General features: G+C 33.6%; 2 protein-coding genes across 5 annotated transcripts in view; one reads left to right on the forward strand and one right to left on the reverse strand.

The window, feature by feature from the left end:
* The window catches only part of LOC106685778 (uncharacterized), a 208,665-nt gene that overhangs the window by 7,374 nt on the left and 187,635 nt on the right, over positions 1 to 13,656 (reverse strand). For all 3 annotated transcript variants that reach the window (XM_067049535.1, XM_067049533.1, XM_067049534.1), the window contains 4 exons: positions 9,145 to 9,283; positions 6,157 to 6,206; positions 4,215 to 4,367; positions 3,264 to 3,471 (listed from right to left, as the gene is read on the reverse strand). In XM_067049535.1, coding sequence (XP_066905636.1) covers positions 3,264 to 3,471; positions 4,215 to 4,367; positions 6,157 to 6,206; positions 9,145 to 9,283 — 550 coding nt within the window. The remainder of the gene's footprint in view (positions 1 to 3,263; positions 3,472 to 4,214; positions 4,368 to 6,156; positions 6,207 to 9,144; positions 9,284 to 13,656) is intronic.
* Positions 619 to 2,441, forward strand: LOC106685780 (CCR4-NOT transcription complex subunit 10). Of its 2 annotated transcripts, none has more exons than XM_014428691.2 (2): positions 619 to 788; positions 920 to 2,441. In XM_014428691.2, the coding sequence occupies exon 2, from the start codon at positions 928 to 930 to the stop codon at positions 2,107 to 2,109; it is 1,182 nt and encodes a 393-aa protein (XP_014284177.1). In that variant the 5' UTR covers positions 619 to 788; positions 920 to 927; the 3' UTR covers positions 2,110 to 2,441. The 2 variants fall into 2 exon arrangements, with proteins under 2 accessions (XP_014284177.1, XP_014284176.1); XM_014428690.2 differs by having other exon boundaries at positions 620 to 804.

Consider the following 13,656-nt stretch of genomic DNA (forward strand, 5'->3'; position numbering starts at 1 on the left):
TGAGTGAGTGAGTGAGTGAGTGAGTGAGTGAGTGAGTGAGTGAGTGCGTGCGTGCGTGCGTGCGTGCGTGTGTGTAATGCGCTGGGGCCTGCTCCCCCCGTGGCGAAATTCTGCCTACGCCCATGCTAGTTTGGTTGTTATATTTAATTTTGAGTCTGTAAAGATCATTAAAGCTCTATTCTCTATTTTAAAGCATGTAAAAATATAACACTGCATATAATATAACTTATAAAATTCAAATTTGTGACTCAAGGAGGGGGGCATCCTGTAATAATTAAAACACATTAAAACGGGAAATTTCAAACAATGTAGTAAAGCATTAGTGAGCAATTCTCCAAATTGCATAAAACATAATTAACTTTTCCAAAAATATTAAAGAAAATGGTGAATTTCTGAGTATACTATCGAGACCGATTATATATATATATACTGTAACTCTCCTTATAAAAATTAATTAGGCATTTTAGTCATCCTTACAGTAAAGGTATGTAGGTATGTATGTAAATGAATACGATAAGTCAGAAATGAAATTTACGCGATCCAACCTCGTTTAATTACAAGTAGAAATGTTTTGATACAATACTTTAATTAATATATCGATATCCGATATTATCTGATGAAAGCATCGATACTCAAAGAGTATGGAGATAAAATTCCAAAAGTATCGATACCACTGATAACATACTTGCGACTTTTACGGACCAACGAAAACAGTATTAAAATAAGTGCCATATCGATTGAAAAGTATCGATAGATAACACACACTATTGAAACGTCCCAAGTTAGAGGTATTGTGCAATTTTGGTTAGTGTGGCTTTATAATTTATTATTCTATCTTTTTCAAGCCTCGATAGGTTAATCATTACATATTAATTTTAATACTTAAACTCTGTTCTGTTACATGTACACCTTCTGATAGTTGAATTAATGATGGCGCCAACTCTAACTCCTGAAACCTTTTCCGCCATAATGAGAAAGTCTAAGTCACTCTTTTCTCGACAAAAATACGAAGAAGCTCTGGAAGTTATGATTCTCATTCAAGAAGATACCGAAAATTTTGCCAAGTTGAGTGACAGTCGATTGCTTACGTTTTATAACAACGTTGGCATTCTATATTACCACCTGAGAAAACCATGTCTTAGTTCTTTCTACTTCAACAGAGCTTACAAAATATATTTCTTAAATGTGTTCAGAAGATGTTCCAATGACATAAATAGTCAACGATCAAGTTTCTATTCAGAGGCCATTCATAAAATAATTTACAATATGGGACTCTGTATGCTTTTCAGGATGAAACTGAATGAAGCATTCTTCTACTTGAGAGAAGCTGCTCAAGGCATGCACAGATCACCCCTGGTTTGGCTGCGGCTTGCAGAGTGCTGCATACTGTTTTACAAAAGAGGTCAGGAAGGAGAGTTCAGTGTTCTCAAAAATGGTAACTTACTAGCCAATAGTAAAGTGGGAAGTGGATTATCATCCAAGATAGTGTTGAATAGTAAGTTTTGCAAGGATTCGGGTTACCCTAGCAGCCCTCAGTGTTATCAAGGAGATGGACCTAGTTTGGGATTCGCTTCTATCTGCTTAAAAAATGCTTATTTACTTCTTCCAGTGGGAAACAATAGATTAAAGCAAGCAGTACTGGCAGCAAGTTCATATGTTCATCTTACAATCGGCAATCCAGTTATAGCACATAAATATGCAGATATTTTGGCAGAGGATTCTTGCCATGTTTACAAATATCTAAGTAAACTGTACTTGGCAGAATCTCTTGTTTTTTTGAATCGGATAGGAGAAGCTATAGAGCTTTTGAAGATGACATACATCAATGATTATGATTCCTTTGAGAATTTGCAAGAAGATGATTGGTTTTCCAACATAAATACTACATCCCATTATGTCCTCAATTATAATTTGATTGTATCTCTTACTCTTAATGGTCAATTTCATGAAGCATCTGAACTTTTAAGAACTTTTTTGAGGTTAAAAGTGTCTATTAATGAAGTTCCAATCCATATAGTCGCATTAGCTCTGTATATAGAATTAGCAACTGGCCACGTTGATGCTGCTAGGTCAATCATAAAACAGCAGTGTCCACAACTGTTTCAATAATCCTAAAGAAACAAAATAGATACGAGTTCACAAGGTGATATATCTTTGGGTTGGTGCTAAAATAGTACCAATACTAATTATTCCAAGTTTTGGTATCAACACTGAAAATAATCAAGTCCCATATGTTACAGTCATTTAACAAAATGATGCTGTGGATGATTGTAGCAATTTATTGATTCACATGAGAGATCTCAAAGCACTTTTTTTAGAAATATTTCTTTTAGAAAATCTAGAATTAATTCAAACTAAGTTAACCTTTGTACCATCAAGTTGCATATATTTATATGGATCATGTCACTATATTTTTTCTTAATAAATTAATAACATTTTTATCCCAATGTGCTTTATTTTGGTTTATTTAATTTGAGACAACACTAAATAAACCTGCTAGTAACAATAAAACACTACATAATTGAAGGAAAATATTGATTTGGTCAATAAGGAACAATTCTATCCAGAAATACAAAGGATATCAATGTTTCCAAATGCATTCAAGAAACAAAAAGTAATATTCTGGAAGATTATTGATTGAGCGTGTGTGAAGATGAAAGGAATATGGTCCGGGTGCGGTCAAGAAAAACTCAAATAGTAGAAATATACTAATTTAATGAGCAAACGTGGGGCGAAACGTTGGCTCATTAAATTAGTATATTTCTACTATTTGAGTTTTTCTTGACCACACCCGGACCATATTCCTTTCAAAAAGTAATATTGTTGGGTGACAAGTAAAATTTTAGGAAATACGTATTCTAACTTGGTGATCTTTTCTTGTTTAATGATTAGTGACTGATGGAGTGTGATTACCCACCTTTCTGGCTCAATAAGGATCAACTTTAATTTTTGAATTGTATTATTTCCCATTTCGAACTGTATTATATTCAGTTATTTTATTTATATCAGAGCTACAGTACCACAATCCACAAAATCTTGTCACCCTAATATTGATAACCCTATTTTTTTTTTCAAATTATTCATTAAAAAAATATTGAATACTTGATTAACTCATTTTTTTTTTTTTTTTTATGTCATTTTGATAAAACTTGTTTAGTTCAAACAAGTATAAAAAATTGACTGCTTACACTTTCAGAAAGAATTATAAACAATATTTGCAGTTTACTAGACTATTGTCATTCAGAATATATGAGTTCAATTACCAGTCTTTAGAGAAGTAGGCTCCTTGTGGAAGACGTGACTTGATATCTCTGAATACCAATGCTCCACAGGCTCTGAGCCAGACAGCTTCGGCCTGGTTCCAGATGACCAGATCAAGAATAGGTTCTCACCGTACTCTGATTCCGACCTATGAACCATTTCCCCTTTGGAAGCAAGGTGTCTAGCCCACTCGTCACTATACCTGCACAGCTGTAAAGCAGTCATTCATAATGTGAACAACCATTAAATTCTGATTGATGTGTCAAATACATGAAATTATATAGTTAGCAAACAGTTATAACAAGGTTTTTTTAATAAATATTTTTAAACTGAAAATCTTCATTCACTCCTGTCAATCTATGGGACGGACCAACAAGCAGTGAATTCAATTAGCCTCAGCTCCAAGATGACTTAAGGTATATCCAAGGTGTATATTTGGGTGTCCTGCTAACTAGAATTGGGTCCATATGTGTTAAATTATGGGATATGATGGTCAATAATGGGATATGATAATTATGGAATATGATGGCCAATATGAAAAGTTATATTTTTAATGTATTAGAGTGTTCTTATTGCTTCCCAAAGTTTTAAAAAAAAATCAAGTATGAAATATTAAAGCCTAATAAAGGTGATTGACCCGCTATGCTGGATTCTAGTTTAACCTGAGAGTTCAATACCAGTGAGACAGGTGGGATCTCTTGGAGCCTTGCTTTCCTCATATTTTTATTTATACAAATCAAGATTGTATTATCTTTTATTTACATATTTCTTTATTATTATTATTATTTTAAATTTAATTTTTTTCTTTAGATTCATCGAGTACTATTCCTAATATTAACATTTTTTTTGTTTCATTTTTCTCTTTCAATAAAAAAAAGAAAATTTTACTTGAAGAAAAAAATCAGTTCATTAATCTTAAAATATGATGAATTTTCTATAATGGCGAGAAATACCTTTTTACTGAGCCGCAGCGGAGGGGATTTGTGTAAAGCCCTTTTCTCATTGTGGGCGTGGAGGCACTCTTGGGCAAAGTCATCAGGAGTAACAATAGTCACGCTTGTCTCTCTCTTCTTCCCTGGGGTAGTCTTCTTTCTGTCTCCAGCACACTGTAAAATATGTCTACTTATTTAAACAGTCTATCTATTGATCGTTGGGGTTGTGATTTATTGAAAAAGCAATTCAAGAGCCCCCAAAACATTTATGAATATATGAAAGTAATTAGTGTAATATGAATATACCAAAGTAATTAGTGTAATATTATGAATATACCAAAGTAATTGGTGCAATATTATGAACATACCAAAGTAATTGGTGCAATCTTATGAATAATCCATAGTAATTAGTGTAATATTATGCTGTTGGTTTATTCTTCAATATAATATCATGTATATGTAATCCTGACAATGTATTTACAGCTAATAATATCATTATAAACTCTTTTGTAATAAATCAAGAAGTTGATAGATAATAATCCCAAATACTGTAGGATATTGACTAATAGATATCTAGGGAACCCGCATTTGGACATAAGCCAAAAAAATCATTTATTAAAGGATCAAAGTCATTCTGTAGAGCAGATTGTAAGCACTACATAATATAGGAATATTTTTCAATGTACTCCAAAGAAATGGTTATATAGATGTTAATGGTTTGTTCCAAGATCCCTGGAATTGAGCCCCCTCTTCTCAGCTCATCGTTAGACCATCTCTAATCTGTTTTAACCTTAATTTCAGCTTTAGTAAAGTAAATGAGCTAAAGTAAAGTCGGTAGCAGTGAAATTGAATAAAAGCGTATAAATGGATTATCACAGTATAAAACAAATATATTGATCCCATGGACATTCCTAAAGATTTGAGGTAAAGACCTGGATAAAATATCAGTAAGAGGAAAGACATCAGTCATCGGTAGATAAGAGGTAGCAAAGTATATTGCATTGTGATAAAATGTTCTCGAGATCTATTGTTAGGGGCATGACTCATTATTAACAATTGAGGATATGAACAGAATATCAATGGCGTTATTTACAGCATTCTCTGTAACGGGTTCCATTTAGATTGGCTTTAATGTGCTCTAATAAAATCCACTAGCTCGTTCTTAGCTATCAACAATTTTTACACCAAAGGAAGATTTGGCTAATGGTAAATACAAACTTTTTAAAATGAAACAATATACAGCGTTCGTGTTAATACTTAGCAAGACCAATATTATTAATCTTCATTGTCTAGGAGTGCATTTAACTTTAATTTCAATAAATTTTAAGTTTCACCTGAAAACCGTAACTATTAATTGAGAAATAACTATGAAAATATTTCGAACTGTATGCACCAACTGTATGTAAACTGAAGATGCTGCAAGCAAATAGATAATGCCAAAACCAAATTAATATTTGTTTTCATCAATATTAATATCTTTAAGGCTCAGTCAACCAAAATTAAAAAGTTTCACAATAAATAATTACGTACTACTTGAAGGTACGAGGTACTTATAGAAAGGTCGGTTACTGTTAACGTTATTGCCAGTGGCGTAGCGTAGTGGGGCGGCCGCGGCCAAATTTTACAATATATAATAATATTTTGTAAAAATTTGAGCCATTTAATTTAATGCAATCTGTACAATAGATGATAAATTTGATCGTTCTTTAGAATCGCTGTATATTTTAGTCTTTTTAATTGAAATAGCTAAATAAATAAATAGACCGCAGCTGATAGCCACGCTAGGCCACTGATTATTTATTAATAGTGATATAAAACATACATAAGTCAAAGGAAAGCAATTTGTTTTTTGGTAAGCAATGCACATCCTTCCAACCAATCAACTGGTCGGAGAGAATCTGTACCTACACATCTGAAACAGAACATGTCATATAGAAGAGGAAGTGAACCTGCTGGGACTCACCTGACCGACTGAGGATATCGACTCCGTGGATTGCCCCTTCCCGCTATCATCTGCAATCACAAATCTCAATTAGTCATGAGTGCCACTCCTGGCATAAGGTAAATATTTCGTCATCATCTATATCAAAAATACCTCACGGTTTGATTCTAACGATAAGTGTCACTATGACGATTGAATAGTTCTCAATTAACGGATTTATTTCGGCAGAGGTAACCTCAAACCTTTTACTAAATTCTAAGGATAAAAAAATGTTTTACAAAAATTAGTTCCATCTACTTTGACGTGACCCTGTAGTGCCTTATAAGCGTAAGAGAGCGTCAAGCCAGAAGATTATTACCTCTCCTCTTGCACAGACAGTCGTCGTAATCCAGGTACGACATCTTTGGTCTGCCTCGAAGTCTTCTGCTATTAGGGACGTAGTCCATGTTCTTTAGTGGCTCTTCCATCCTGACGACATGGCCAAATCAGTTCTGCTGGCGAGCCTTTCGGACTTCCTTCATCACTTGGACTCTCGTAGTTCTTCCCTAAGTCTGTCGTTACGGATGCAGTACTTACTAGTTCTAACCCACAATCTTTCTGAGAAACCTCATTTCGGCAGCTGTCAGTCTATTCTCCTGTTAATCTGTTAATATCCAACTTTCTTCTCACCTTAGGAGGTACAGACTTAAAGATTTGGAGCTTTACTTTTTTCATCTTACAACAACAGTGTTGCAAATTTGGTAGTAGCCTGAGTTCGTCTTATCCTGTTTAAGATTTCCAAGTCCAAATTCCCTGAGCGTTCAATCACTATCGCAAGGTAGGGGGGATCTGATACTACCTCTATTTCTCCTAATCATACCAATAAATTAGATGAATGTATGTACTTTCAAATCTCCCATTGTATAAACGTAGGGGTTTGTGGTTTTAATTGCGTAGACTGGTAGAGTCATGAGGTTTTAATTGCATACCATTTAGACGTGGCAAAGTACACACAGCTGAAAACTGGTTGAAACTAAGTCAGGTATTTAATTGCATTACAAACTGAGACAGATAAAAAATAAAATAAAACACCTATCTGATAAAATACAATTTTTTTTATTGTACCAAATCACAAAACCAACCATGAAATATTAATGTTATAATGTAAAAAATAACAATTTTATAAACTTTGAATTATCAAATGTATTATAAAATAAAAAAAACATGATACAGAATAAAAACGAGTGATATGTTGATTGTTCCAAAAAAAAGTTTGTAATTTTTTTACAACAAACTTTAATAAAAATACCACTGCTTAGCTAGGTGGTTCCAACCTTATTAGAAGTAAGTGGCCGAACCGCTGCATAATATGGTGCCGTGACTGCTTAGCAAGATGGTTCCAACCTTAGTAAATGTGAGTAAGTGGTCGAACCGCTGCATAATGTGGTACCGTGACTGCTTAGCAACGTGGTTCCAACCTTAGTCTTAGTAAAAGTCAGTAAGTGGCCGAACCGCTGCATAATGTGGTACCGTGACGGCTTAGCAAGGTGGTTCCAACCTTAGTAAAAGTGAGTAAGTGGCCGAACCGCTGCATAATGTGGTACCATGACTGCTTAGCAAGGTGGTTCCAAGTAGTTGAGAACTCCGTATTTTTATATTATTTTTTCCTTTTCTCCATATTAAATGTTTTCTGTATTTTTATATTCCTTTTTCCTTTTCTCCGCCTTCAATGAGTTTTGTGTTTTAATGTTACTTTTTTCCTTTTCTCCACCTTAAATGTGTTCTGTATTTTTATATTTCTTTTTCCTTCTCTCTGCTCTAAATGTGTTCTGTATTTTATATATCTTTTTTATCTACTTTTTTTTATTTGTTATTATTTCCGTTTTTATTAATTGCCTAATACTTTTTTGTAATTCTTGTTTATTTATACTTTTATCTGTACATCTTATTTTAATTTTCTTCAATTGACATTGATTATTTTTATATAAATGTTAAGTCATATTTAGGCATACCTTTGTTTACTTTTATTTCATTATGTTATTTTGCTACATTATTTTAGTTGTTTGTATTATTTTTAGCTCCGATGAAGCCGTTGACTCACAATAAACAGTTTATCTAGTTTTATCTATTTGAGTTGTTTAGACCGCACTAGGACCATTTCAATATATTTTTATATCGTCTTATAAATATGTACCTTTGAAAAGTATAGTGATTGTACTATTGAGGTTAGTAAAAAAAATACATAAATAAATAAAAAAAATATAAAAGTGAAACAAAAATAAAATGAAACTACTTATCCAGTAGAAATGGCAAGAAAGCTATGGCTAAAGGATAAATATCTATACATGAGCCTGGCAGGCGCATATTTTAGAAAGAAGCAATACTTTGTACAGGGTGGTGAATCCAGGATTTAAAATGTCTCTCGTATAAATGATTTCGGATAATAAAAAGTTGAATTTGAATATCTGTGGCAAAGTAACTAGAAAAAGTTAATAAGGGGGGTTATTTCTGCAGTATAGGAGAGAAGGGGGTTATTTCTGCAGTATAGGAGAGAAGGAGGTTATTCCTCCAGTATAGGAGAGAAGGGGGTTATTTCTCCAGTATAGGAGAGAAAGGGGTTATTCTCCATAGTAAAATTGAATAGTTGATGGTTACTTTCTAAAAACCTCGAAGTTATAATAACAAATAAGACCCTCACTGTTCTTTATTAATGGGAAGCGGAGTTGCTTCCCTTAAAAAATTCCAATAACAAAAGTTTTCAAAACTTTTGGATGGATCAGTATGTTGTGTATTGGCCAATGAACATTGCTGAGGAGCAATTCTGTTGGATGGATCAGTATGTTGTGTATAGCCCATAGGTCAACCCCATCAGCAACTATCTTATTTTTTTAAATTATACAGTTAGGACCTACTTGTGCGAACAAATTAAAATTAATTAACTAATTAATCGTAAAAAAATAAAATTATTGCGTGGAGGTTTATTACAATAAAATATGGGGGTGTGAATAGGTGATAGACAAAGCCACTTACCAGTGAGCGACAGGAGTGATATCTTCTTGAAGACCTCGCTATCAAAGTCCCTCTTCTCCGAAGTTATCTTCCTTTCGATTCTGTTTCCCCTGAAGGTCTGCACTGTCTCCTTCGTCAGTGTCTCGAACTTCTTCTCCGTCTGAAAGGTAGCAGCAAAATTATTACACGATCAAGTAATGAATTCGGAATAGGATTAACACCAAAAATCATTAAATCCATTCCTCATCCAGTCAAGATAAAATCTCGAGATAATGTAAGCAATTAAAATAATATTTGAATAAAAACTAGCAGCTATGCAATTATTTAAAGTAAGAAGAAAACATAAGTTACCAACTCTTCTTCAACTTTTTTTTCATACATTTATAAATTACAACAAAAATCACGTTGAAAAGTTTCACAAAAAACTTAACACAATATTCAACAAAATATAGATTGTGAATATGGCTCATTGTTAGTTCTGCAATGCGATAGGAAGTCGGTACGCAATTAGCAAGCCACACGACACGCACCAGCGGCTCCATTGTTATGGAGTGGCATCAGGCCTTGTGCCAAATACCTAAATTACCCACTAGTCGTAAAAGTTCAGTTCATATCTCCTCTGATGGAACAATATGAAACAACTAGATGACACTATTTCTCACAACCCTAAAATGCCTACCCATTTCTAAATTGAGATATTATCAGGGTGGTTTCATCATTTAAATATTTAATGATCACAACTCTGACGATTAACCCGTTACAGATTGTAGGAGTGTACCCTAAGGATAGTTCGTTAAGGCCTATATATACTGTTCCAAAAAAAAGTTTGTAATTTTTTTACAACAAACTTTAATAAAAATACCACTGCTTAGCTAGGTGGGAGTTCAATACCAGTGAGACAGGTGGGATCTCTTGGAGCCTTGCTTTCCTCATATTTTTATTTATACAAATCAAGATTGTATTATCTTTTATTTACATATTTCTTTATTATTATTATTATTTTAAATTTAATTTTTTTCTTTAGATTCATCGAGTACTATTCCTAATATTAACATTTTTTTTGTTTCATTTTTCTCTTTCAATAAAAAAAAGAAAATTTTACTTGAAGAAAAAAATCAGTTCATTAATCTTAAAATATGATGAATTTTCTATAATGGCGAGAAATACCTTTTTACTGAGCCGCAGCGGAGGGGATTTGTGTAAAGCCCTTTTCTCATTGTGGGCGTGGAGGCACTCTTGGGCAAAGTCATCAGGAGTAACAATAGTCACGCTTGTCTCTCTCTTCTTCCCTGGGGTAGTCTTCTTTCTGTCTCCAGCACACTGTAAAATATGTCTACTTATTTAAACAGTCTATCTATTGATCGTTGGGGTTGTGATTTATTGAAAAAGCAATTCAAGAGCCCCCAAAACATTTATGAATATATGAAAGTAATTAGTGTAATATGAATATACCAAAGTAATTAGTGTAATATTATGAATATACCAAAGTAATTGGTGCAATATTATGAACATACCAAAGTAATTGGTGCAATCTTATGAATAATCCATAGTAATTAGTGTAATATTATGCTGTTGGTTTATTCTTCAATATAATATCATGTATATGTAATCCTGACAATGTATTTACAGCTAATAATATCATTATAAACTCTTTTGTAATAAATCAAGAAGTTGATAGATAATAATCCCAAATACTGTAGGATATTGACTAATAGATATCTAGGGAACCCGCATTTGGACATAAGCCAAAAAAATCATTTATTAAAGGATCAAAGTCATTCTGTAGAGCAGATTGTAAGCACTACATAATATAGGAATATTTTTCAATGTACTCCAAAGAAATGGTTATATAGATGTTAATGGTTTGTTCCAAGATCCCTGGAATTGAGCCCCCTCTTCTCAGCTCATCGTTAGACCATCTCTAATCTGTTTTAACCTTAATTTCAGCTTTAGTAAAGTAAATGAGCTAAAGTAAAGTCGGTAGCAGTGAAATTGAATAAAAGCGTATAAATGGATTATCACAGTATAAAACAAATATATTGATCCCATGGACATTCCTAAAGATTTGAGGTAAAGACCTGGATAAAATATCAGTAAGAGGAAAGACATCAGTCATCGGTAGATAAGAGGTAGCAAAGTATATTGCATTGTGATAAAATGTTCTCGAGATCTATTGTTAGGGGCATGACTCATTATTAACAATTGAGGATATGAACAGAATATCAATGGCGTTATTTACAGCATTCTCTGTAACGGGTTCCATTTAGATTGGCTTTAATGTGCTCTAATAAAATCCACTAGCTCGTTCTTAGCTATCAACAATTTTTACACCAAAGGAAGATTTGGCTAATGGTAAATACAAACTTTTTAAAATGAAACAATATACAGCGTTCGTGTTAATACTTAGCAAGACCAATATTATTAATCTTCATTGTCTAGGAGTGCATTTAACTTTAATTTCAATAAATTTTAAGTTTCACCTGAAAACCGTAACTATTAATTGAGAAATAACTATGAAAATATTTCGAACTGTATGCACCAACTGTATGTAAACTGAAGATGCTGCAAGCAAATAGATAATGCCAAAACCAAATTAATATTTGTTTTCATCAATATTAATATCTTTAAGGCTCAGTCAACCAAAATTAAAAAGTTTCACAATAAATAATTACGTACTACTTGAAGGTACGAGGTACTTATAGAAAGGTCGGTTACTGTTAACGTTATTGCCAGTGGCGTAGCGTAGTGGGGCGGCCGCGGCCAAATTTTACAATATATAATAATATTTTGTAAAAATTTGAGCCATTTAATTTAATGCAATCTGTACAATAGATGATAAATTTGATCGTTCTTTAGAATCGCTGTATATTTTAGTCTTTTTAATTGAAATAGCTAAATAAATAAATAGACCGCAGCTGATAGCCACGCTAGGCCACTGATTATTTATTAATAGTGATATAAAACATACATAAGTCAAAGGAAAGCAATTTGTTTTTTGGTAAGCAATGCACATCCTTCCAACCAATCAACTGGTCGGAGAGAATCTGTACCTACACATCTGAAACAGAACATGTCATATAGAAGAGGAAGTGAACCTGCTGGGACTCACCTGACCGACTGAGGATATCGACTCCGTGGATTGCCCCTTCCCGCTATCATCTGCAATCACAAATCTCAATTAGTCATGAGTGCCACTCCTGGCATAAGGTAAATATTTCGTCATCATCTATATCAAAAATACCTCACGGTTTGATTCTAACGATAAGTGTCACTATGACGATTGAATAGTTCTCAATTAACGGATTTATTTCGGCAGAGGTAACCTCAAACCTTTTACTAAATTCTAAGGATAAAAAAATGTTTTACAAAAATTAGTTCCATCTACTTTGACGTGACCCTGTAGTGCCTTATAAGCGTAAGAGAGCGTCAAGCCAGAAGATTATTACCTCTCCTCTTGCACAGACAGTCGTCGTAATCCAGGTACGACATCTTTGGTCTGCCTCGAAGTCTTCTGCTATTAGGGACGTAGTCCATGTTCTTTAGTGGCTCTTCCATCCTGACGACATGGCCAAATCAGTTCTGCTGGCGAGCCTTTCGGACTTCCTTCATCACTTGGACTCTCGTAGTTCTTCCCTAAGTCTGTCGTTACGGATGCAGTACTTACTAGTTCTAACCCACAATCTTTCTGAGAAACCTCATTTCGGCAGCTGTCAGTCTATTCTCCTGTTAATCTGTTAATATCCAACTTTCTTCTCACCTTAGGAGGTACAGACTTAAAGATTTGGAGCTTTACTTTTTTCATCTTACAACAACAGTGTTGCAAATTTGGTAGTAGCCTGAGTTCGTCTTATCCTGTTTAAGATTTCCAAGTCCAAATTCCCTGAGCGTTCAATCACTATCGCAAGGTAGGGGGGATCTGATACTACCTCTATTTCTCCTAATCATACCAATAAATTAGATGAATGTATGTACTTTCAAATCTCCCATTGTATAAACGTAGGGGTTTGTGGTTTTAATTGCGTAGACTGGTAGAGTCATGAGGTTTTAATTGCATACCATTTAGACGTGGCAAAGTACACACAGCTGAAAACTGGTTGAAACTAAGTCAGGTATTTAATTGCATTACAAACTGAGACAGATAAAAAATAAAATAAAACACCTATCTGATAAAATACAATTTTTTTTATTGTACCAAATCACAAAACCAACCATGAAATATTAATGTTATAATGTAAAAAATAACAATTTTATAAACTTTGAATTATCAAATGTATTATAAAATAAAAAAAACATGATACAGAATAAAAACGAGTGATATGTTGATTGTTCCAAAAAAAAGTTTGTAATTTTTTTACAACAAACTTTAATAAAAATACCACTGCTTAGCTAGGTGGTTCCAACCTTATTAGAAGTAAGTGGCCGAACCGCTGCATAATATGGTGCCGTGACTGCTTAGCAAGATGGTTCCAACCTTAGTAAATGTGAGTAAGTGGTCGAACCGCTGCATAATGTGGTACCGTGACTGCTTAGCAA

Source organism: Halyomorpha halys, unplaced genomic scaffold (assembly GCF_000696795.3).
Source record: "Halyomorpha halys isolate HHAL.00 unplaced genomic scaffold, Hhal_1.1 Scaffold741.1, whole genome shotgun sequence".
NCBI lineage: Eukaryota > Metazoa > Arthropoda > Insecta > Hemiptera > Pentatomidae > Halyomorpha > Halyomorpha halys.

Bases quoted from the DNA above. Each gene is read 5' to 3' on its own strand.
- LOC106685780 (XM_014428691.2), top strand. From the start codon at position 928: ATGATGGCGCCAACTCTAACTCCTGAAACCTTTTCCGCCATAATGAGA.